The following is a 23,041-nucleotide window of genomic DNA, read 5'->3' as shown; positions in this document are numbered from 1 at the left end:
GGTAGCCTTCTAACGCTCACGGATGATGATTGACCATTTTGGTAAAATACCAGAGGGTGATCAGTGGAAATAAAAATCGTGAGAGCTGTAAAACTGGCTGCCAACTCATTTTACACTATCGCACAAGGTCAAGATCTACCTTTTCAGGAGCAAAATGGGAGAGGGAATATGTTTTTTCCAAAGAGATAAAGTATAAAGGAATTAAACATGTTATCTGATTATATCACCTGTACATCTTGACTCCTCATTGTGTGACCATGTGAGCAGCTACACATGATGTATCTGATGCTGACACTGGACCCAAATTGTGGGGAAAAAATTACCATTGCATCGATGCCTCTCGCCTTAATGAGTACTAATTTCAACCATGTTTAATAATGGAATCCTTAACCCTCAATCTTGTGTAAAGGTCTGATTTTGCTACATACATTAATCAGTTTGGTACATTTTGGGTTTTACAGCCAGTATAATGTGTTCTCAAGGAGTAGAGATCTCTGTGACAAAACAGAGCAACAGAAAGCAAGTGTGTGTTCAATACCGGTTCAATAACGAGATAAAAAGCCAAGTAAATCCACAAGGAGAGAAGGTACGTACCACACAAAGCCCTGTAGATATTACACTCTTTTACGGCTCAGGTTTTCTCCTTGTGTTTGCACTTTCCACAGCTGACCAAGTCTCCCATGATCTGAAGCCTGTATATCAGCAACACAGTATCAGCTCATATAGTGCATTAAAGCAGCTTCAGATTGGGAACTGGGCTGTCAGGCCATCGGGGGAAGGCGGAGACTAGTGACCGCTAAGAACAGGAGTAGGTCAGGGTTGGGGCCTGATTGGCTGGAGTGGGGAAGGAAGGGGTCTGACAGGTGTGATCACAGCAGGTTGTGGTGCCGAGCGGAGGGCCCTTATGGTCACAAATGGGTCACAGCAAGTCAGGGTGAGCTGGAAAGGACTCTTCAGCAAGTGAAGCAGTAGCAGAGCAGGTGTCCGGGCAGGTGAAAGTGGACTTGTTTTTTAATTCATTCTGGGGATATGGGCATTGCTAGCAAGGTCAGCATTTATTGCCCATCCCTAGTTGCACTTGAGAAAGTGGTGGTGAACCTTCTTGAACCGCTGCAGTCTGTGTGGTGAAGGTGATCCCACAGTGCTGTTAGATAGGGAGTTCCAGGATTTTTACCCAGCAATGATGAAGGAACAGTGAGTTATGTCCAAGTCGGGATGGTGTGTGACTTGGAGGGAAACTTCGAGGTGATGGTTTTCCCATGCACCCACTGCCCTTGTCCTTCTAGTTGGCGGAGGTCATGGGTTTGGGAGCCAAACCCGAATGAACTGTCTGTATGGCCATCCCTGGGCGGTCCAAATGTAAATTCAGAATTTTATAGCTAGATTCTGATGGGCAATAGCAAGCAGGTCATCCTATTCAATTCCAAATATCCTGCATAATTGACTAAAAATGGTGCCCCAATCTTAAGAAATCAAAGATGTAGGTTCTTACAGTCTTTGTTCCGACCCAACTTCATAGGACCTTGCAATAGACCTGTCAAGATTCTGTTATAGATCAAAGATCCAAATCAGCCAGAGGGTGGTGATTTTTGATTGACAGCTGCATTTCAGACCTGTGAGAAAGGGACAAGGTTAACAATTGGGGTTTAACTGTTGTTGCCTGAGCTTGGCTAAGCAGTTTACTGGCTATGACCATCAGAAGCTATGTGCGAGCTTAACTCCATGGCTGTGATTCACCATGTAAAAGTGAGCATGTTCTTTCAAGGCTTTCAATGTATGTGGAAAGATAGCTCAGGGTGAGACACCTTTTCAAAAGCAAAATACTGCAGATGCTGGAAATCTGAAATAAGAACAGAAAATGCTGGAAAAGCTCAGCAAGTCAGGCAGCATCTGTGGAGAAAGAAAGAGTTAATGTTTCAGGTCGAAGACCTTGCGTCAGAACAGGAATATGTTAGTTAAAGTTTTTAAGCATGTACAGAGCCAGGGGAGGGGAGAAAAGAACAAAAGGGAAGGTCTCTGATAGGATGGAAGGCAGAATGACAAAAGGGATGATGGTGCAAGGCAAGGAGGGTGGTAATGGGACAAATAAAGAAACAAAGATGGGTCTAGAGGAGCTGTAAATGGCAACAGCAGAACCATTACCAGCAATTGCTGTCCGAGAAAATGGGAGCAGTGGTTATGATCTGAAGTTATTGAAATCAATGTTGAGTCCGGAAGGTTGAGACACCTTTGTTGTTTTGACTTGCGAAGGAGGATAGTATAAAAGTTCATAATTACTGTAAAGCATATTGTTTTATACTGAATTCTATTCATTTACCTGTTCTATCCACAGCTATGTTTATAAAAAAAATTTGTATAGGAAGGAGTGCAATTCCTGTCCACAAACCTTACTTCCTGTTGTCACAATTTTTGGTCAGACTTTTGTGTCTACATTTCCCATTCAATTTTGCTGTCAATTATCATGGTGCAGTTACAGATTCTGACCACTAGTGGTCCTTATCTTCTCTGAAAATGAGTCACAGTTTTAATTTTATCTGCTTTTGCAATGCATACTTTTTTATTTTCTTTTTTCAGTCTAGAGTTATACAGCACGGATAGAGGCCCTTCGGCCCATCGTGTCTTAGCACCTTTCAGTTCCTTACCTCCTCCTCATGGCTCAATTTTTGCCCATTTAGGCCCCATTCTCTCCATGCCCAGAATTCTTGCCCGTTCTGCAGATACAGCGGCCTCACTCAATCTTTGCCTGCTTCCTGACTGATTCTTTGGCCTTGTAACTCTGGTTCGTTCTTTGCCCTTTTAGCACTGCCTCTGGCCTCCTTGATTCTGCCTGCCTGCTTCCCCACCGCCCCCCCTCCTCAGCTGCTCCCTGCAGCTCCTCTTCAGCGGTATCGCTTATTTTAAAATGCCACCTGCTTCCCTGCCTCCTCAGCTGGTGCCAGTGGGCCTACTGTTCTTCTGCTTCCAGACCCACCTCCATTCATCTTCAATGGTGGGGTTCCTAGCACTGATCTGGGAACCAACCATTTGTTTTTATTTTATAGCATTGGAAGTACTTAAAAAAAAAAAAAATTCTGATTCCCAGATCAGTGCTGGAAACCGCTTTAAAAATACACTATGGGGGATGGTACAATGAGCCTCAGCCTCTGCCCTGACCCCCACCCCCACTTTCCTTCAGGTAGGTTTGTACCTCACACCCTCCAAGACTGCCGTGGCCTAGATCCAGCCCTACCCTTCTTCGCTATTTTCTTCTGCTCCCATCCTTCTGACTTTACAAATGCCCCCCTCTGCTTTTCTCCACCCAGTCTCCAAGCACTGGCTCTAACTCAATTTACAGGCTTCTTTGCAATTCTGTTCCACCCCCACACGACTCTTCTGATTTCCACCCTTGCCGAAATATCTTTTCCAAAATGTCCAGCTGGCTCAAGCCTCCACCTTATCTCTGGACCCGCCTTCATCTCTTTTTGCTAGCTCCCGGCACTAGTGTGGGAGCCAGCCATTTGCTTTTAAAGTGCTTGTTTAGCTTGCTGTAAGCACTTTAAAAACAATTTGCTGAACCAGCTTAAAAACGCACTCTGGTGGATGGGGTAATGAACCCCTGTTTCAACCCCATCCCATGCTTTTCTTCACTGGGCATGAACCCCAACTTCAGCCTTCAACTCTGCAATGGTAAGGCCTGTTATTCAAACTTGCACCACAAGAAGCCATATTACAAGAATGTCTTATCACTTGCTCCAGAGATGGCTCTGTAATCTCGTTCAGCCTGTTACAAGAAATACTGATAAAATACAAAACCATCTCCTCTGACTAGCTATGAGCAAAGCCATGGGAGATTGACTTGTATTTAAATAAGTGGGCTGTTGGTTTATAACCTGGGTCTTAGAATCATAGAAAGGTCACAGCACGGAAGGAGGCCATTCGGCCCATCGAGTCCATGTCTTGATCTGATTGTCTAATGGATTAAATATATACTCTGAGAGGAGAACCACATGGTGTGGTAGGAAGAGTTGCATAGAATTACAAAGAATGTACAGCACAAACAGGCCATTTGTTCCAACAGGTCCATGCCAGTGTTTATGCTCCACATGAGCCTCCTCCCTCCCTACTTCATCTAACCCTATCAACAACAGCTTGCATTTATATAGCATCTTTAACATAGTAAAAAGGCCCAAGGCGCTTGACAGGAACTTTATCAAACAAAATTTGATACCAAGCCACTTAAGATATTAGGACAGGTGACCAATAGTTTGGTCAAAGAGGTAGATTTTAAGGAGGAGAGAGCGGCAGAGAGGTTTAGGGAGCAAATTCCAGAGCTTAGGGCCTAGGCAGCAGAAGGCATTGCCGCCAGTGGTGGAGCGATTTAAAATCGGGGATGCGAAAGAGGCCAGAATTAGAATCATAGGCTACAGCATGGAAGGAGGCCATTCGGCCCATCGAGTCCACGCCGGCTCCATGCAAGAGCAATCCAGCTAGTCCCACTCTCCCGCCCTATCCCTGTATTGAACAGTTGGAGGAGTGCAGAGATCTCTGAGGGTTGTAGGACTGGAGGAGAGAGGCCATGGAGGGATTTGAAAACAAGATGAAAATTTTAAAATTGAGATGTTACTGTACTGGGAGCCAATGTAGATCGGCTACATTGAACGGGACTTGGTGCAAGTTAGGATACGGACAGCAGAGTTTTGGATGAGCTCAAGTTTATGGAGGGTGGAAGATGGGAGGCCAGCCAGGAGAGCATTGGAATAGTTGAATCCAGAGGTAACAAAGGCACGCATGAGGGTTTCAGCAGCATATGAGCTGAAGCAGGGGCGGAGACGGGCAGTGTTAGAGGTTGAAGTAGGCGGGCTTGGTGATGGAGTGAATATGTGGTCAGAAGCTCATCTCAGCGGAATTCTTAGCAGAGCAGGAGCATAGTCTACTCCTGCTCCTATTTCTTAAGTTTAGGGTCAGATAGGACGCCAAGGTTGTGAACGGTCTGGTTCAGCCTCAGACAGTGGCCAGGGAGAGCGATGGAGGGAACGGAGTGTGTAGCGGGGACCAAAGACTTCCAAATATTTAGTTGGAGGAAATTTTTGCTCATCCAGTACTGGATGTCTGACAACCAGTGTGACACATGAGAGACAGTGGAGGGGTCGAGAGAGGTGGTGGTGAGGTAGAACTGGGTGTCGTCAGTGTACATGTGGAACCTGTTGACATGGAGGTTGAAATCACCGAGGATGAGAAGTCGCTTGGTGCAGAGGCTGAAGGAGGAAAGCAGTGAAGATATCGCAGTGAGAAACTTGGCGTCGTACTTGGATGGTCCCGCCAGACCTGGCAATGAATGGCTAAACCAATTGTCCACCATAAACGTTCAAGTCTGCGACCCTTGGACTTAAGGGAGCGGAGATGAGGGCCATGCCAGGGGGAACGACCAGGGTGAGAGAGAGAGTAATGGTTTTAATGTGTACAAAGGCATCAAAGGTGGAGGTGAGGTTATGATTGAGCAGATCGGTAGCTGCAGAAATGTCATGGTGAATGGAATGCCAAAGGCTAGACAGTTGGGAATTTGAAAGTGCAGTTGTAAGTGACTTGGGGGAGAGTTTTTTCCAGGGGCGAACACAGAAAGAAGTGGGGTTGGAAGGGGGATGTGGGTGGAGAGGGATACAAGGAAGTGGTCAGAGATAACCGTATCCGTGATTGACACGATGGGAGTCGAGAGGCCATGTGAGATGGCAAGGTCGAGTGGGCGACCGTGAATATGGGTAGGGGAGTTTATGTGGAGGGAGAGATTAAGGGAGGATAGGAGGGCAGTGAACTCAGAGGAGAGAGGACATAATGAGTTGACATGGAGGTTGAAATCACCGAGGACGAGAAGTCGCTCGGTGCAGAGGCTGAGGGAGGAAAGCAGTGAAGATATCGCAGTGAGAAACTTGGCGTCGTACTTGGATGGGCAGTAGAGAACAAGAATTTTAAAGGAGAGGTGAGAGGGGTGGAATGAAGTGAGATGCTCAAAGGAAGAGAAGGTACCAGAAGAGTAGGTGGACTGATCAAGGTGTGATTTGGTGATGAGGCCCACAACACCACCGCAGGTAGTCTGGGCAGGACAATTGGTAGAAGGTATAGCCAGGCGGAGAGGTTTCATTAATGGGGAAGGTGTCATCACCCGTCAACCAGGTTTCCGTCTAGGCCATTATGTCGATTCAATCATCCACAAGCTCATGGGTGATTAGGAACTTGTTCACAAGTGAACAGACGTTCTGGAGGGAGGTGCAGTGAGCGACAGTGATAGCTGATCTGCTGGCAGAGTCCACAGGGTCAGTGCTGGGAGGGGTGAGTGGGACGGGAAGGAGATTGGCAAGGTTAATCCTCAGCGGGCGCACTGGGTGGGAAAGTCGGTGAGAGAGTAGGATGGGGCAGTTGGGGTTGCTGCTCATAAGGAGGCAGCAATGAGTGCCTCAATGGGCACTTCGGTGGATGCCAAGTGAGGCACAGAGGGAAGCTGTAGGCTGATCGAAGAGGGAGTCAAGTCTCTGATGGCAGCAGGAGAGTAGGAAGGTCGAGGAGTGCTGAAGGGTTGGGGCAGGGTACCTGAGAGGGGAGAAATGAAAAGAGGCTTGATGACAGGAGAGAGGGGCCTTGGAGGGGTAAAGAGAAAAGAAGAAAAAGGGGGAAATAGAAGCGATGAGTTTGGGTCTGGAACGGCAGCTAAAATGCGCGCACGAATTTACAAAGGGAAACTCAAGATACTTAGGTGTGGTTACATAGCAAGATTGGGATAGATATTCCAAGTAATAAACCGGGAATGGAGAGGAGACAATAGGAAGGAGTCCAAAGTTAAAGTCAGAGGTCCCCTGGTGGGATAAAGTTGACATAGGTAGGGTGGAGTCAGCTTGGAGCATCGATGAACTGATGTCAAGGTTCGGAGACAGGCGTGGAGGGCGAATGAGTCCAGAAACTATTTGAAGGGCAGAGTATTAGAGGATGCCCTGCTGGAGGTATTTCCTTGGGAATGAAGGGTCAGGAGGTGTGCACAATCGATCGTGGGGCAGAAAAGCGGTGGCGAAGTTGGAGATCACTATAAGATCCAGAAGTGGTGGAGAAATGGACTGCGGCCCAGCGGAGTGAATTTCTGGCCAGGAGCCACACTAGCAAAATAGAACTGAAAAACCAGTAGGACAGTCACAAGCTCGGGGTAACAGCAGCAGTGGGGGCTGGACTGTAGGCTAGACAAAGTTACTTTAAAACTTAAGCAACTGAATAGCAGATCAGAGTCAGACCAGCTGAATCTCGCAGTGTAGTCCTTCTAGTCCATGCTCCCTTGCGTGTTTATCTAGCTTCCCCTTAAATGCATCTATGCTATTTGCCTCAACCACTCCTCGTGGTAGCGTGTTCCACATTCTAATCACTCTGGGTAAAGAAGTTCCTCCTGAATTCCCTATTGGATTGATTAGTGTCTCCTAGTTCTGGTCTCCCCCGCAAGTGGAAATATTTTCTCTACATATACCCTATCAAAGCCTTTCATAATTTTAAAGACCTCTTCTAGAGAAATGAGCCCCAGCCTGCTCAATCTTTCCTGATAGGTATAACCTCTCAGTTTCATCCTGGTAAATCTTTTTTGCACCTTCTCCAGTGCCTCTATATATCCTTTTTATAATATAGAAACCAGAACTGTTCACAGTACTCCAAGTGTGGCCTAACCAAGATTCTATACAAGTTTAACATAACGTCTTTGTTCAATCCCTGGGTCAGCACTTACACCCCTGTTCAGTAATTTCTAAATTCACCGCTGCTAAAAACTGTACTTTTATATACTTGAGGTCAAGTGATTGAAGGTGGGGCAAACCTGCAGCTTAAGTTATGATGTTCCCATGTTCCACTGCATTTTTCAATCTAACTCTATCTTTATTATGTGCGGCCTACATTATTCAGGGCTGTTAAGATTTCAACTTTTTTGATGTTATTGGTCAGCTTTTGCTAGTTTTCCTGCTTGGCATGTATGACATGCAGAGCAACGAGAAAGACTTACTAAGGCACTAGTAGTGAAATGGTTAAAGCCGATCTCTGTTGCTTGTTCCAGTTCTGGATGTGTAAGGAGTATAGAATCACTTCTGAAGGCAGTTGATGGTGTCTGCTTTTCCATTGCAGTGGACCTTCTCACTGGAGAGACTTGTGGCAGAACCAGGCCAGACCTACTGGGTGTCTGCATGCAGTTTACCAAGAGCCAATATCAATGAACATCATGATTGTCCAACTAGAATTTCTGCTGTGCCTGGTGCGTGTACCCAGTTAGCATTATTATTATTATTATTATTATTTATTATTTTTTTATTGGAAAATGTCAGCACTTTTGCTTTCTTCATGTCAAATCCCTCTATCTGTTCTTCTTGCACAGATCTTGTTGGGTTGTGCATCTCCCGTAGCCAGGTGAACAACCTGCTAGGTCTCTGCCAAGGCTGCTGCTCAAAAGACGCACATGGGTTGCCCAATAGTAACTTGTTGGGAGGTGCCTGGCCTCTGGCATGTCCCCATAACAGCACATGGTGCTGGCTAGGAGGAGTTACTGAGTTCAACACTACAAGATTTGCTGAAGTATTGGATACAGTCATTAACATGGTATACTTTAATGGTTGTGGGATTTCAGCTCCCCTGCCCTGTCATCATGATCTGAACCTCCTGCAAAACAACACCCACAATCATCTCATTGTTCACTTTTTAAACAAAAAAATTCAGAGACATAGAAATAAATAAAAATATGGTAAATTCAATTATTCAAAACTTTTAATGTTAAAAGCAGTTGTTGGTAGTGAGACTTGCTGTTTAACTCTAGGTCAAGGATCAAAACCGAGTAGGCCAACATTCTAGTTCATGGTTAACGCAGTCGCTGGGGTCAGTGTCTCACCTAAAGAATTTTTTGTTCTCACTGTAGCTTTTTCTGTATTTTGCATTCTTTCATTGTTCCTGTATAGAACGTTTCCAGAGATTTGAGAGGCAGTGTTTGAGTGGATTGGATTGAGTGATTTAGAAAATTTGAGAGTAAATCTGAGTGTGACAGGGAGGATTCGAATGTATCGTTCAATCTTGTCGTAAGTTATTTTGCTGATGCAACTGTATCACATGAGCTCCATCTTTCAATTTATCTTCTACATTGTGTTGATGGAAATAAGAATTGGGGGAGAGCACAGACTTCCACATGTGTGTCTTTGGTTGATTTCAGAGGTGAGAAGCTGTGACTGATCCTTGACGGGAACAGTCCCACAGATAAGGGGCGGCCCAATGCAGTCTTTTCAGGCCCAGTTGTGCAGTGGAGGCAGACAACTAAATTCAGTGAAATATCACTCATTTTCTCATTGTGCAAAGATTCAGAGCAGTCTGTAATTTGCTCTTAACCTGGTGGAGGTCAAACTAACTTGGATTTTTTTTCTGTAGATTGTAGGCATGACCAGATCAAGTACACAGAGCTCTGCAAACGAAGGGGTGAGTGAAGTTTACTTTAAAGCTACACTCAGCAAATCAGCCATTTTAACCATATGAGCTCATTTTAGTAGAAAACACCTTACGTACACTCTCTCAATGCAGACAAATGTACTTCATGTGTATATTTACTAAAACAACTACCACCATTCAGTTAGCAAGGAAGTAAAGCACTCAACGATCAAAAAATCATTTGCACATTCTGCTTTTCATCTTACCATTTTACCAACAAACGCACAAAACGGTTAAAGTGAATATACATATGCCGTGCGAATATGAGTATTGAAATCACACGCCTAATGGTGTCTGTTATTCATTTTTGATTTGCTAATCAGAAATGCGATTAGCCACATCTGGATTCCCAATTAGCCAACACTGGTCTAGGTTCCACGGCCTGGAATTTGCCACCTGTAACCTCTCTCTCGCCTCTTTACCCCTCTCTCCTCCTTTTTAAGACCCTCCTTAAAACCCACCTCTTTGACCAAGCTTTTGCACACCCCTCTTAATATCTCCTTCATTGTCTCGGCATTCATTTTTGTCTGATTACACCTCTCTGAAGCAACTTAGGATGTTTTACTTTTTAAAGACACTTTATGAATGCAAGTTGTTGTTGTTGCAACATGTCTTCCCCTCTGCTCCACCATACAATTTATTCTGTATTTAATTCCATCTCAAACTCTAAGGAAAATCTTTAAAATCTGATACAATGGGAACACCCCTGAAGATTGCTGATCCCCAATTCTTACATCAGATATTGGAGATGGGGCTTCTGCTATTGGAAGCTGCCATTCAGGGAGCCAAGCTCCACAGTTGACTTCCCCCTGTGGGCTCGGCCAACCAGCAACCATTGTGAGAAGCCAGTTGCTGGCACCTTAGAATATGATGGGAACTTCTGTGCATTCTTTGTCCTGCTGAAAAAACTGAGACAGACAGCAGTTGTTCAGAGACTGTGTGAAAGAGAAGGAACCTAAAATCATCTTATCTTCATGGAAAGAAAGCCAGCACTGGCAATTGAATTATGTAGGAAGGAGAAAATGGATTGAAGTCAAAGTCAGGATAGAGGAGACTCGTTAGAAGAAAATAAGAAACATAAGTGGGTATTTTTAAATTCAGGGAGTAGGACTGTGGCCAAGATGAATATGCAGTCCATAAGAAGGGATGCAGATGGAACGGAGAGAGATTTTTACTAAGACCAGGACAGATAGAATCTGAGTAGTGTATGCTGGACAACTGAAGGAGGATGGTATGTCTTACCTGGACGTCCATCGGTACTATACCATAATGATTGTAACACTGCGTGATGATCAATAAATGTTGCCTTCGTTTATAATTCTTGCTGATCCCACATATCCGGGAGGCTGGTCACTAGGCAGGAGGAATTAGTCCAAACGTTGATACGTAGAAAAATTGCATGTTTTCTGAGGTCATGGTACAATACAGAATAGTTTATATTAGCAGATATATAAATAGTGTCTATTACACAGTGGGTGGTATTATGCATTTACAGAGTGAAGCTCGTTGTTTGGCAGAGCATATTGGTCAAGCAGGGCAGGAGGAAAAGGCACGAAGAATGTTGGATTTTGACAGTATCATGTATTGTGCCTGCAGTAGTTCGGCAGTTACTTATATTGTGAAAGGTTTATTTTCCCATTTCTCTCTGAATTTACTGTTAACAGGGAGTTTATGGAACCCTAATATCACATACATCAGAAGTGAGATGAGCATAACTGTCTTCTTCCAGACCGGAAAGCATTCCCACAAATACCGTGTCTTTTTGAGGAGTTATGGTTCAAATGAGAAGCTCTGCGATAATGCTAGTCAAAGCATCTTGAAGGTAAAATCCTGTGCTGAGTGTTGTGTAACTTTTGTATTTACTTAAACAAATCTTCTGATAAAAAGAAAAACTCCAGGTATTGGAATTCTGAAACGGAGAGAGAAAAAGCTGGATATCCACAGCTGCTCAGTCAGTATCTGAAAAGGTAAAAGACAGGTTAGCCTTTCAGATCATCACATTAGTCTGTCTTTTCTCCTTTCAGGTGCTGTGTATTTCCAGCATTTTCTCTTTGCAAAAGATTTACTTATTTAGTTGTAGTAAAGGTCTAAAGATGTGGTAATTTTTTTCTACAGTGTTCGTATTACTGATCTTCATTTGATAAGTTTGACAATAGCTTTTGTTTGATAAACATGACAATAGTTGATTCTTCAGTGGGGTTGTTGTCCTGTATCAGCTCCACGGAATACCCTGCAAGTCAATCTGCTGCCAGCACAAAAAAAAATTATAATGCAATAAAACTACCTCTAACGCCATGGTAAATATTTAGGTCTGAACAAATTTACAGATTTTTATCTTTATTTTGTATATTTCAGCACAGGTATGGTATAAAAAAAAATCCAGATTTGTAACAGATGAAAGAACACAGTGATACTGCACTCCCATTTTAGATCCACAACTTTGAATTCCAGGCTCCACTGATTATTATGGAATTCCTTTAATTGAATTTTTTTTAACCAGTTCCAGCCACCTGGAAGAGAATTATGGCCAACTGAGAATCCCTTTTTAGGGATGTGTCTCAATGAAGAAGTGTTTGATCCTTTTTGCATTTGGGAGGAAAAGGAGCCAGGGTCGTCATGGTGATCTGATGTATTTTGACACAACTTTTACTTCCACTCATTGTGTCAGCTTGCCAAACATATGCAGGGTTTGCTTCTTATGACGACACTGCTCTTTAAGCAACTTCCTGATGAGTTAACCATGGATTGACTTTGATTACTTTTGATTATCAGAAGATTTGTTCAAGTAAATACAAAAGTTGCTTGTGACTGGAGAATTATACCCTCCCTCCAGAGAACACAATGGAAGGTCTGGAGGAAACGGCAATTCTCAGGGGAGGTATGTGGAACTTAGAGTGAAGGATCTTATTGTAACTTTTTTTTTTGTAAAAGGAATTGGAACAAAGAGTCAATGTGACATTTTCAACTGAAAACTGGATGCAAAGCTGCAGTAATTATAACATTGAGGTGAGAAATTTCAAATATACACAAGATTTTTAGGCTGAATGTGTTGCATAATCTCTGGAATCTATACCTAAATTCCATAATTTTACCACTGTCACGAGACACTGGAATACACACATTTGGTTTGCAAGCACAGTATGTGCCTTAAGTCTGAAACTCTCCGGTGAGTTGCACTGTAAATCTGAAAAGGAATTGTCAGTAGGGGGACAATGATTCAATCTGATGACATAACCCACGAGATGGTTCATGGATTATGATGTTTGACAGGCAGACCAGACATCAACAATGAGTGAGCTCAGGTTTTCTCTTCATAGTTCAAAATGGAAATGTTTAAAATGTTAGAAAATTGTGTGTTAATAATTGCAGGCTCAGTGGCAGATGCATTTGAAACAGTGGTGATGTCAGTATGCATCCTAACAAAGTCTTCCATGTTACCTGATGCCCTATGGGATGAATCATGCATCCAAAGTGCCACAGTTCATTGAGGAGAGTATGAAGTTCCAGATAATCAAAAGCACAATGTGTTAGAGCACCAGCATATAGCACTGTGAAATGAAGAGCTGCCAGTTCAATCCCAATGTGAGTCATGTCACTCTGAGTGACAGCCCAAGGAAGGGAAGGGATGAACTAAATTAGTCATTGCCAATGCATGGTCATGTGTAAATAAGAACTTGGCCTCTCTGCAGTACCACCCGCTGATAAGATGAGTCCTTCAGTGTGACCCTGAATTGCACTGGTCCATAATTGATCGTGATGCTCTTCAGATGCAATAACTGTAGAATAAGTTATCCTCAAGTATGCACTCTGAGTCTGCAGACTCAATTTTCAGGATTTACAGACTGCGTAGAAAACTTTTCAGATGTCATTTGCAAACATGCAACAGGATCCTGTAAATCTATCTCTTATTTTATAATCGAAGAAAGGTACATCTAACATGCATTTGCTGCCTGTCACTGCTCTGTCACATTGCATGGGGGTGAAATTGGATAGCCCCGGCGTGAACTGGGCGCAGGGAACGAGCCCTGTAATGGAACAGGTAAGCCCGAGGCACACTCTATATTTGGTCTTGGGCATCATTTAAATTAGACCAGCAAGTTGTGGCCACCTGTTGCTTGTCTACAAGCAGCTTTCTAGCGAAGTGGATTTAAATTTTGGGCCGCTGCATCGCCAGCAGCGATTCTCGGGTAGATCCAGGGAGAGGGGGAGGTGATCAGGAGGGGACTAGGTGGGGGTTGGCAACTGTCTTCGGGACTGCTGTGGAGCTGGGAGGAGCACTGCTACCTTTTTGGGGCCAGCTTCTAGCAGTCCCTTGGCTGGTTAGGCCACTTGTAGACTTGGTTACCTTGAACACTGCGGGCCCGGCACCAGCTGCATTCAAGGCAGCCCAATTTTTTTATTCATTCATGGGATGTGGGCATCACTGGCAAGGCCAGCATTTATTGCCCATCCCTAATTGCCCTTGAGAAGGTGGTGGTGAGCTGCTGCCTTGAACCGCTGCAATCCGTGTGGTGAAGGCTCTCCCACAGTGCTGTTAAGTAGGGAGTCCAGGATTTTGACCCAGACAATGAAGGAACTGCAATATATTTCCAAGTCAGGATGGTGTGTGACTTGGAGGGGAACATGCAGTTGGCGGTGTTCTCATGTGCCTGCTGCCCTTGTCCTTCTAGGTGGTAGAGGTCGCGGGTTTGGGAGGTGCGGGAAGGGGTCCTGAAACTGGCATTAGGCCCTTTTTTTTTGCATATGAAAAGGGCCTAACACCCATTTCAGGCACAGGCCCTGGGCGCCTATACTTCAGCCTTTACCAATATGGCTGGCATTTCTGGGCATGGCATCAATGCATTTCTAGGCCCAAGTGTCATACTCAACTTTCTCTGTCATACTTTTAAAAAAAAAAGTATAAATAATCAAAAGAACTCTAAGAACACAAAATACCAGAGCCACGATATCTGTAGCCTCTTAATTGACCTCTGTTACTTACAGCAATTATACTTATAGCCTTAAGGAGACATACACACGCACACTTTATTTGAGATAATGTTCCTGAGATTATAAAACAACATTTGCCCTGACTTGCATTGAACAATGCTTAAGGATATTTGCTAGTAATACATTAAAAATGGTACATCTGCATCCATGAGCATCACTGCAGACACTCCACTCTGTTACAGATGTGAAGCAATCTTAACACGCCACATGCTGCTGAGCTGGAAATTTAAACTGACAAGCACATTCGAATTTGCAAAATAATCTTAAAATGCGGATGATACTGAGCTGAAAACTGAAACTAACATGAGCGTTTCAATCTGCCAAAGAGTGGTGGTCGATCAGGAGAATCCCTGTGGAAATTCACCCCTGTAGTCTTTTAACAGAACTAAACCTGTGCATTACATAGTGTAATACTCGTGTCATTACAAAACAACATATCATCCGATTTACTGTAAGCAACAGGGAAACTCATTAGCAAATGTAAGTTTTGAGACCTGTTTGCCACACTTCAGGTGTCACGCATGCAAATTTCTGGCTCACATAAGAAAAAGAAGGAAAATCAATCTGTTTGCGAATTGACCTGAGGATCTGCTAAGACCAACCAGCTCCAATTGACTTAAAGAAAGCTCAGCAATTTGTGGCCTTAAAGGGGGACACCAATTGCAGCAGAGTAATACATTGTGTGTTACCTGGTACAATGTCCATGTCTTTATAAATCTACCATGAGCAGCACTGCAGGAGATCTGCTAATTCTGTCAATAGTCATCAGTTTGCTTGTAAGTAACGTCATTACAACAGGTTCCCTCTCCCTAATCCCAAAAAATATTGACAAACAATTTTCCAGCAAGGCTTTAGCATAGTTTAACCCTTTAAGCCCGGGTACCATTCTGGTAAATCAGCACAGTACCCCCTACAAGCCCACTGTATCTTTCCTGAGGTGCGGTGCCCAAAACTGAACGCAGTACTCCAGATGGGATATGACCAAGGCTCTGTCCAACTGAAGCATCACTTCCTCACTTTTGGATTCTAACACCCTTGAGATAAAGGCCAACGTTCCATTAGCCTTTTTGATTTTTTTGTACCTGGGCTCTAGTTTTCAGTGATTTGTGTACATGGACACCCAAATGCCATTGCTTCTCCACAAAGCGCTGGGAGCAGGTTGTGTCAGCACACTGTCACACAGCAAATGTGTGTGACAAGAGGAAATTGAACTTTCTTGAGCAGCTTGATTCATTAGATCTGTAACAAAAACATCAAGTAGAAATCAGATCCCAAAGTAGCTTTTCAAATAAAATTTATGAAACACTTCACTCTCCAGAAGCCCTAATGCTACAACCCCCTCAGCATTCTTTCAAAAATTACTGGTAAATTGTTGAAACATGTCTAAATGACTGTGTTTTGTCTTGTTTCAGATTCAGCCGTTTTTCATTGACTGTTCCAACGACTGCACAAGGTTTCGAAAAAGCATCTTACCATGGCCAGGTAAGGGGGAAATCTTTCATTTCTAAAGCAAAGGTATATACATTGCTGCTGTAATCTTTGCACAGCCTCTCTATTCCCACCATCTGGCCAGTTCCAGCAGCGATTCACAGGAGGCATACTCCAAGTTCTGAATGATGCTGTGAAATTGCAGAGAAGAAAAGTTCAGGGGCAGTTATTCTCTTGGACAATGCAATGGACCTTGAAATCTATGATCCCAAAGGGCAAGTAAATTGCACAGTTCAGGAGCACAGGTGGTTTGTTTTACAATAAATCATTAGCTCAGGAATCATTTATATCACTGGGAGCAGAGCAATCTGTTGAAGCCTGCGGCATGATCACATAATGGTTCTGCACTGGATGGTGACGATGGAATCAATTTTTCAATTTGCTGTCCGGACATTGCAGATCGGCCGCCCGCAATAGATTTTCTTTTCCGTTGAAATCAATGTGGACAATTCACATCACCAGTGCAACGCCCAGGCGGCAAGTTGAAAATCTAGCACCATTTCTTTTCTTTTTTCACATTTATACTTTTAATCTTGTTTTGGCACACCATATCAGAGAGTATCTATTAGGTGCAGAGTAAAGATCCCATTAAATCTGCCGAACAGTGTGTCTTAAACAGAGCAGCAGGTCAATCAGTGGAGTGAAAAGACAAGATGATATTTTGGGCCATTCTTCAGGACTGTTTGAGATTAGTGTGTCTCAATTTCAATTTCAAAAGAGCACCCCAAACTGCACCAGTGTCCATTTCCAATTCCCTCTCAAACCATCCTGAGTGCATGAGATTAACAATTTAGTACTAAATTGTGAGATAATCTTGCATTGTGGATTCATGTCCACTAAAAACTGGGGTGCAGATTTAAATGTAACTGTCTCACAACTGGTTTCACCATCCATCACCAGATCTGGCTGGATCATAACAAGTGCTATCGGGTCACACTGTCTTCTGCCAAAACCGCACACCACTCCAGGATCATCCTGGAGAGCAGAGATAACTCCTGGCTTGTTTTCTACGCTACCAACCCTCACCCCTGCCTCTCCTATCCACACCTCCAACAGCAAGCGCAAGAATCTCATGGACTTCTTTATCACGAAGATTGAGACCATCCATGCTGCTTCCCCTCTTCCTCTTGCCTATCAAGCCAAAACCTCCCCCAGGCTCCCCCCCCCCCCCCCCCCCCCGTTCTAGCCCTGAACGTGTAACTTTCCATTTTCTCTCCTATCTCCTCTCATGTCCTCTTCATGTTAATCTTGTTCATGAGAACTTCTTTCTCCTCTCTTGACTCCATTCCCAACAAACTGCTGACCGGGTACTGTCCTTCTCGCTTTGCCGCATCGCCATCTCTTTTTCTCGCCCCGTGTCCACCTTTGCTGCAACTCCATGTTTGAATCTCTCCAATTAGTTTCCGTCCCTGCCACAGCACTGAAATGGCCCTAACCATCGTCACAAATGATGTCCTGTGTCTGTGACCGTGGTGCATTATCTTTGACCCCTCTGCAATCTTTGACACGGTCAACCACCTCGTCCTCCTCCAACACCTTTTGTCTGTTGTCCAGCTCAATGGTATTGCCCTCCCTTGGTTTCACTCTTAGCTATCCAACCATAGCCCAAGCATCTCCAGCAAGGCTTCTCATCCTGCCCCCACATTGCTGCCTCTGGAGACCCCCAAGGATCTGTCTTTGGGCCCCTACTCTTCCTCATCTACATGCTGCTCCTTGACAACATCATCCATAGACTTGGGGTCAGCTCCCACGTGTATGCTGATGACACCCAACTCTACCTTTTCACTACCTCTCTCGACCCCTCCACTATGTTGTCAGACTGCTTGTACAACATATCCAGTCTTGGATGAGCCGCAATTTCCTCCAGTTACACATTGGGAAGACTGAAGCTGTCATCTTTGGCCCCTGCCACAAACTTCATACTCTTGCCACTGATTCTATCCTCCTCAGCCATTGTTTAAGACTGAACGATGCTTTTGGCAATCCTGGCATCATATTTAACCCTGAGCTGAGCTTTGGACTTCATATACTCTCCATCACATTGACCTCCTACTTCCACCTACATAAGGTTGCCCGCCTCCACCCCTGCTTCAACTCACTTGCTGCCGAAACCCTCATCCATGCCTTTGTCACTTCCAGACTCGACTATTCCAATGCTCTCCTGGCCGGCCTCCCATCCTCCACTCTCCATAAACTTTAGCTGATCCAAAACTCTGCTGCCGTATCCTTTGCCACACCAAATACTGCTCTCTCGTCATCCTGGTGCCCCAACACATTAAATTTAAATTCCCATCCTCGTGTTTAAATACCTTTTGTTGACCTCTCCCCTCCCTAACTGTTACCTCCTCCAGTCCAACCCTCCCCACTCCATTTCTCTGACTCTGGCCTTTTGTACACCCCCCACCCAACTTCGCCCCACCATTGCCGACCGTGCCTTTAGCCATCTAGGCCATATCCTCTAACATTCCCTCCCTAAACCCCTTTACCTCTCTTCCTTTTGAGGCCCTCCTTAAAACTCCTCTCTTTGACCAAGCATTTGTTCAACCCACCTAATATCTCCTTCTTTGCCTCTGCATGCACTTTTGTCTGATTACACCTTTGTGAAGTGCCCTGGGATGTTTTCCTATGTTTAAGTGCTGTATAAATGCAAGTTGTTGTGACTGTCCCCAACTCATGTCACATTGAAGCCTTACAGCTAGCAGAGTAAGAATTTTAGCCCATTGAATCTGGGTCAGATTCAAGCCCAGGTCCCGGAGGTGAAAGGCTCGTTCTAGCTATGCTTTGTTTTGTACGTTTCTAATACTGTTTACCTCTTTCAGTAACAGAACCATTAACACAAAAACTGCCATCAGCATCAACTCCAGGTGGGTTGAAAAGAATTCCTGCTTTGATGTGTATAGCATTGAATGAGTGGGTGTAATTTCATCATTTTTTCCTGTTTGTGAGATAATCAAACTTTATAGTAGTACTCTGTTTCCAGATTTCCAACTGTGTAGCAGGTTTCATTTACTTTCATAGCCTTTAACATCACTTTTAGTTCCAATCTCTCAGACCTTTAGCAGCTGCTCTACTTATTGAGCATAAAGTTTTAGTGCCTGCATGCTGCCTCATTCCCTTTTGAAGGGCTTTAAGTATGGTGAAGATGGTAACAGGTGGGCTTGGAAAGTGTTTACATTGCCTGCTCACCAAATCATGACAATAATGCCCGCACCAGTTCTTTAGATTCTCCAATACAATGTACAAGGATAATTAGCACTGCAAAGTAAGAACTAGAACTCCAATTAGAATTTTCCAGCGCCATGACTTCATCAGCACTGAGTACCATGGGCATCTCACTGGTACTGTCTGGTGGTAGCAATGTTTTGGTATCCCTGGGCACAGGGATCCATTTTGTTACTACTACTGGTCCCAAACTAGAACCACCAGCATCAGTCTCAAGTTAACTAATCCAAGCACCAGCTACAAGCTGGACCTGCCTGGAACTGGTATCATGTGACCACCATTGCTCTGATGGCAACAATAGACATTTGAGACCTACTGTTATCTGAGCAACCGAGTGAAACTCTCAGCTCAGCACCTAATGGGAAGAGCGAATGCATCAGTCACCTCACTGTCCACCCACACGAGCGGAAGTTCCACATGGAGATGATCTATCTGATCTTCCAGGCCTGGGAGTCTCCGGAGATAGACCAATTCATCTTTCTGGAAAAATACAATTCCAGAAGCCATTTGTCTGATAGCATTTCTCTCTTGTGGGCACAAAACTTTATGTACACATTTGCTCCATTTCCCTGACCACAGATAATCCAGATTCAGAGTGGGCACAAAATCATCCTGATAACCTATTATTGGCCCAACAAGGTATGATTTTCTGACATCCAGGCCTCCCCGGAGATACTCTTCCATTACACCATAGGAGTGACCTCCTCTCAAAATTTATCCCAATCCAGACATATTCCAGTTGACAGCCTGGCTAGTCATAGAATCGTAGAAAGTTATGGCACAGAAGGAGGCCATTCGGCCCATCATGTCCATGCCGGCTGAAAAAGAGCTATCCAGCTTAATCCCACTTTCCGGCACTTGGTCCGAAGCCCTGTAGGTTACGGCACTTCAAGTGCACACCCGAGTACTTTTTAAATGAGTTGAGGGTTTCTGCCTCTACCACCCTTTCAGGCAGTGAGTTCCAGACCCTCACCACCCTCTGGGTGAAAAAAATTCTCCTCTGCTCTCCTCTAATCCTTCTACCAATTACATTAAATCTATGCCCCCTGGTCACTGACCCCTCTGCTAAGGGAAATAGGTCCTCCCTATCCACTCTAACTAGGCTCCTCATAATTTTATACGCCTCAATTAAATCTCCCCTCAGCCTCCTTTGTTCCAAAGAAAACAACCCCAGCCTATCCAATCTTTTCTCATAGCTAAAATTCTCCAGCCCTGGCAACTTCCTCATAAATCTCCTCTGTACCCTCTCTAGTGCAGTCACATCTTTCCTGTAATGTGGTGACCAGAACTGTACACAGTACTCAAGCTGTGGCCTAACTAGTGTTTTATAGAGTTCTAGCATAACCTCCCTGCTCTTTTATTAGCCGAGGCATAAAATATAGGAATATCCTGTATGCCTTCTTAACCACCTTATCTATCCGTCCTGCTACCTTCAGGGATCTGTGGACATGCACTCCAAGGTCCTTCTGTTCCTCTATTGAAAGATGTCAGCTCCTAAATAAGTGTCTCCTACCCCTCATGGTTGATACTTTAGTCATATCTCACAGGGCATTCGCCATTAAGGCATATAATTCAAAATGAAGGAAGTCTTCATTTTGTTCTATGGAGTGGGTTAACCATGCTACATGTTTAATATCGCATTTTAGAGTGCCTGCAATATTTGACTGAAGTTAGTTTAAAATTAACTTCTATTTGGGACAATGTTGCAGCCATTTCAATGGACCTTTTTGATTTTCAGTTTGTTAGGGAATCTCTCAATTCAAACTGGTTAGCTGGAAGTTTTGTCCAGACAAGTCCTTGGCCCCAAACCGGCATTTTAATTTGCATGTTACACATGCAAAGTTGCAACCTGTATTTTCTTTCATGGAACACTGCTTTATTAATGTCCTTCGTTTCAGCCTGCGTAGTCATTGAATTCCATCTGATTGTGAATCATCCTTTATTTGGCATCCTGATTTACTTCTTCAAACTCACCCACAATTCCTGCCTAAGGTCACTTCCCAGTTTCATTTGGGATAAGAAATTGTTGTCCTAATTGTTTTTGCCAGCTGTCTTATCAGTCAGACCTGGGGTATCCTTGAGATTCCTGCTGTATTATTCTAAGCACACAGAATAGATTTGTAGCTCCTAAAGAGCTGCTTGTTTTCTGTAGTGTAGAAATCCTAAGGAAAAATGCAAGATTACTTACCATGGTAGAATGGTCTTCATTCTCCACACCCTACGAACCCACCCTTCCACCTCTGCAGACGGGTGATGCAGTAAAGCCGCATCAATGTGCGAATTACTTTGACACATGCCCTATACTGAATGACCTGCCCTAAATGTTAGCTGCAGAGTTTTATCTATAATGTTACACTGTGTTACTTTGAAAGTTTAATCTCTGTTCTGTCATTTGCAGGGGCACCAGCTAAGGGAACTGTTTTTTATGCTGCCATTGGTGTTCTGGTTCTGGTTTTCGTTATTGTCTTTGGCTGTATAGTTCGGGTACAGATAGAATCCGAAACTAATGGTAAGGAATTGTCTGATTTAATCCAAGAATTTTTAAATTTCTTCAATGTTTTTTATTATCATGTCGTTTCTCCTGTCCCAGGTCTCCCCAGGCCGTGCACTGTATCTTGGCTGAGTTCCTGCTCCCAGCTGTTTACAGTTGTGGGATGGCCACCTAAAACTACAGTCCTTGTCCCCCCCAGCATCCACTTATCACCTACCCCAATGGCACATCTGAAATCCAGGACTTACCACATGGGGGACCTCTTTATCATATGAATCCAGCACAGCAGTGCAGGAAAGATTTAATGGAGGGGGATGCAGAGGAAAGGATGAAATGTTAATTACTCTGGTTCACCTCCTGTCAGCAGTGCAGACAGTACCCTGGCTGTGGGTCACACACCCAGCTGTTGGGGAGACCTTGAGGTATTGAGAAAAGCACTTACAAAATGGTGTCTGAATAAGTAAGCTGAGAAAGATGGAACGGTGGCTTATCACTTCATCACTGTAGAAAACAACATGCCCCTTATGACCCACTAGCATGTTGCTAGCTTCAGTTGCTGTCAAGGAGTTGAAGTGGAGGTCAGGTGCTTTCTCATACAAAGGAAACCCTGGACAGCTTTTCCACACTTGCTGCTGATCAGCCACAGCACGTCTGCCCTCTTGACCAAGGTAGGGATCTTCCAGGGAGCATGTGTGAGGGGAAGGACAGACAAGTCATAAATACAGGAAAATCTAATGTAATATTCAAAAAAAACTAAAGCAAGATGAACGGCTGCAGGAAGATTTGAGTGGTGTGGGCAGACTGCTGCCTTGTTTGATTTTTGGTTCTGTCTGGTTTCCTTTCAGTCTTGACCTCCATTCACACCACACCATACAAATTAATTCTCTATATTTTGAGAACTAATTATTTAATGACTTTGAACTATGATTGTATTTCATTAAATTATTTAAATTACTGAGACCAGGACTCACAGGTGGTGGAGTGGTCTGAAGTACCTTCAAATTACAGGACGGTACTAGCTTATGGTACAACCAGTAGTTATAGATAAACTGCTTTCTGATTAAACTTGTCACTAACATCAGTTACTTCTAAGTCAGTGTCTCTATCTGACATAAAACGTCATATCTCCCCAAGCTATGGGATCAAATAAATGTTTCTCTGTACAAGTAGGAGTTTTTAAAAAAAAAAAATGAAAATCATGTATTGTGCTTTGTTTTGAAAGTATTTTTACCCAGCAGTACTTGCTTTTCTTTCTGTCCTTTCTTTCCCCTATTTCTCACCATTCTGAAATAAAAAGTCTTTGACTACAATGCTGATGCCCCAATGTTTGATGGTGTGTTCAGTTTTTTTTTAAAAAGTATTCTACAACATGCACTGAATCTGGTTATGTTGTGC

At 43.8% G+C, this 23,041-nt stretch overlaps 1 protein-coding gene across 2 annotated transcripts in view; it reads left to right on the top strand.

Annotated features, from left to right (window-relative positions):
• Positions 1 to 23,041, top strand: part of il17ra1a (interleukin 17 receptor A1a) — a 56,113-nt gene that overhangs the window by 21,169 nt on the left and 11,903 nt on the right. For both annotated transcript variants that reach the window (XM_067999690.1, XM_067999691.1), the window contains exons 4-11: positions 462 to 586; positions 8,119 to 8,245; positions 9,400 to 9,447; positions 11,121 to 11,278; positions 12,388 to 12,462; positions 15,858 to 15,927; positions 18,753 to 18,797; positions 21,554 to 21,664. In XM_067999690.1, the coding sequence (XP_067855791.1) occupies positions 462 to 586; positions 8,119 to 8,245; positions 9,400 to 9,447; positions 11,121 to 11,278; positions 12,388 to 12,462; positions 15,858 to 15,927; positions 18,753 to 18,797; positions 21,554 to 21,664 (759 nt within the window). The remainder of the gene's footprint in view (positions 1 to 461; positions 587 to 8,118; positions 8,246 to 9,399; positions 9,448 to 11,120; positions 11,279 to 12,387; positions 12,463 to 15,857; positions 15,928 to 18,752; positions 18,798 to 21,553; positions 21,665 to 23,041) is intronic.

The sequence above is a fragment of the Heptranchias perlo genome, chromosome 18 (genome assembly GCF_035084215.1).
Source record: "Heptranchias perlo isolate sHepPer1 chromosome 18, sHepPer1.hap1, whole genome shotgun sequence".
NCBI classification, from domain to species: Eukaryota; Metazoa; Chordata; class Chondrichthyes; order Hexanchiformes; family Hexanchidae; genus Heptranchias; species Heptranchias perlo.
The sequence above is the reverse complement of the archived record's forward strand: the minus strand, read 5'-3'. Positions and strand labels throughout refer to the sequence as shown.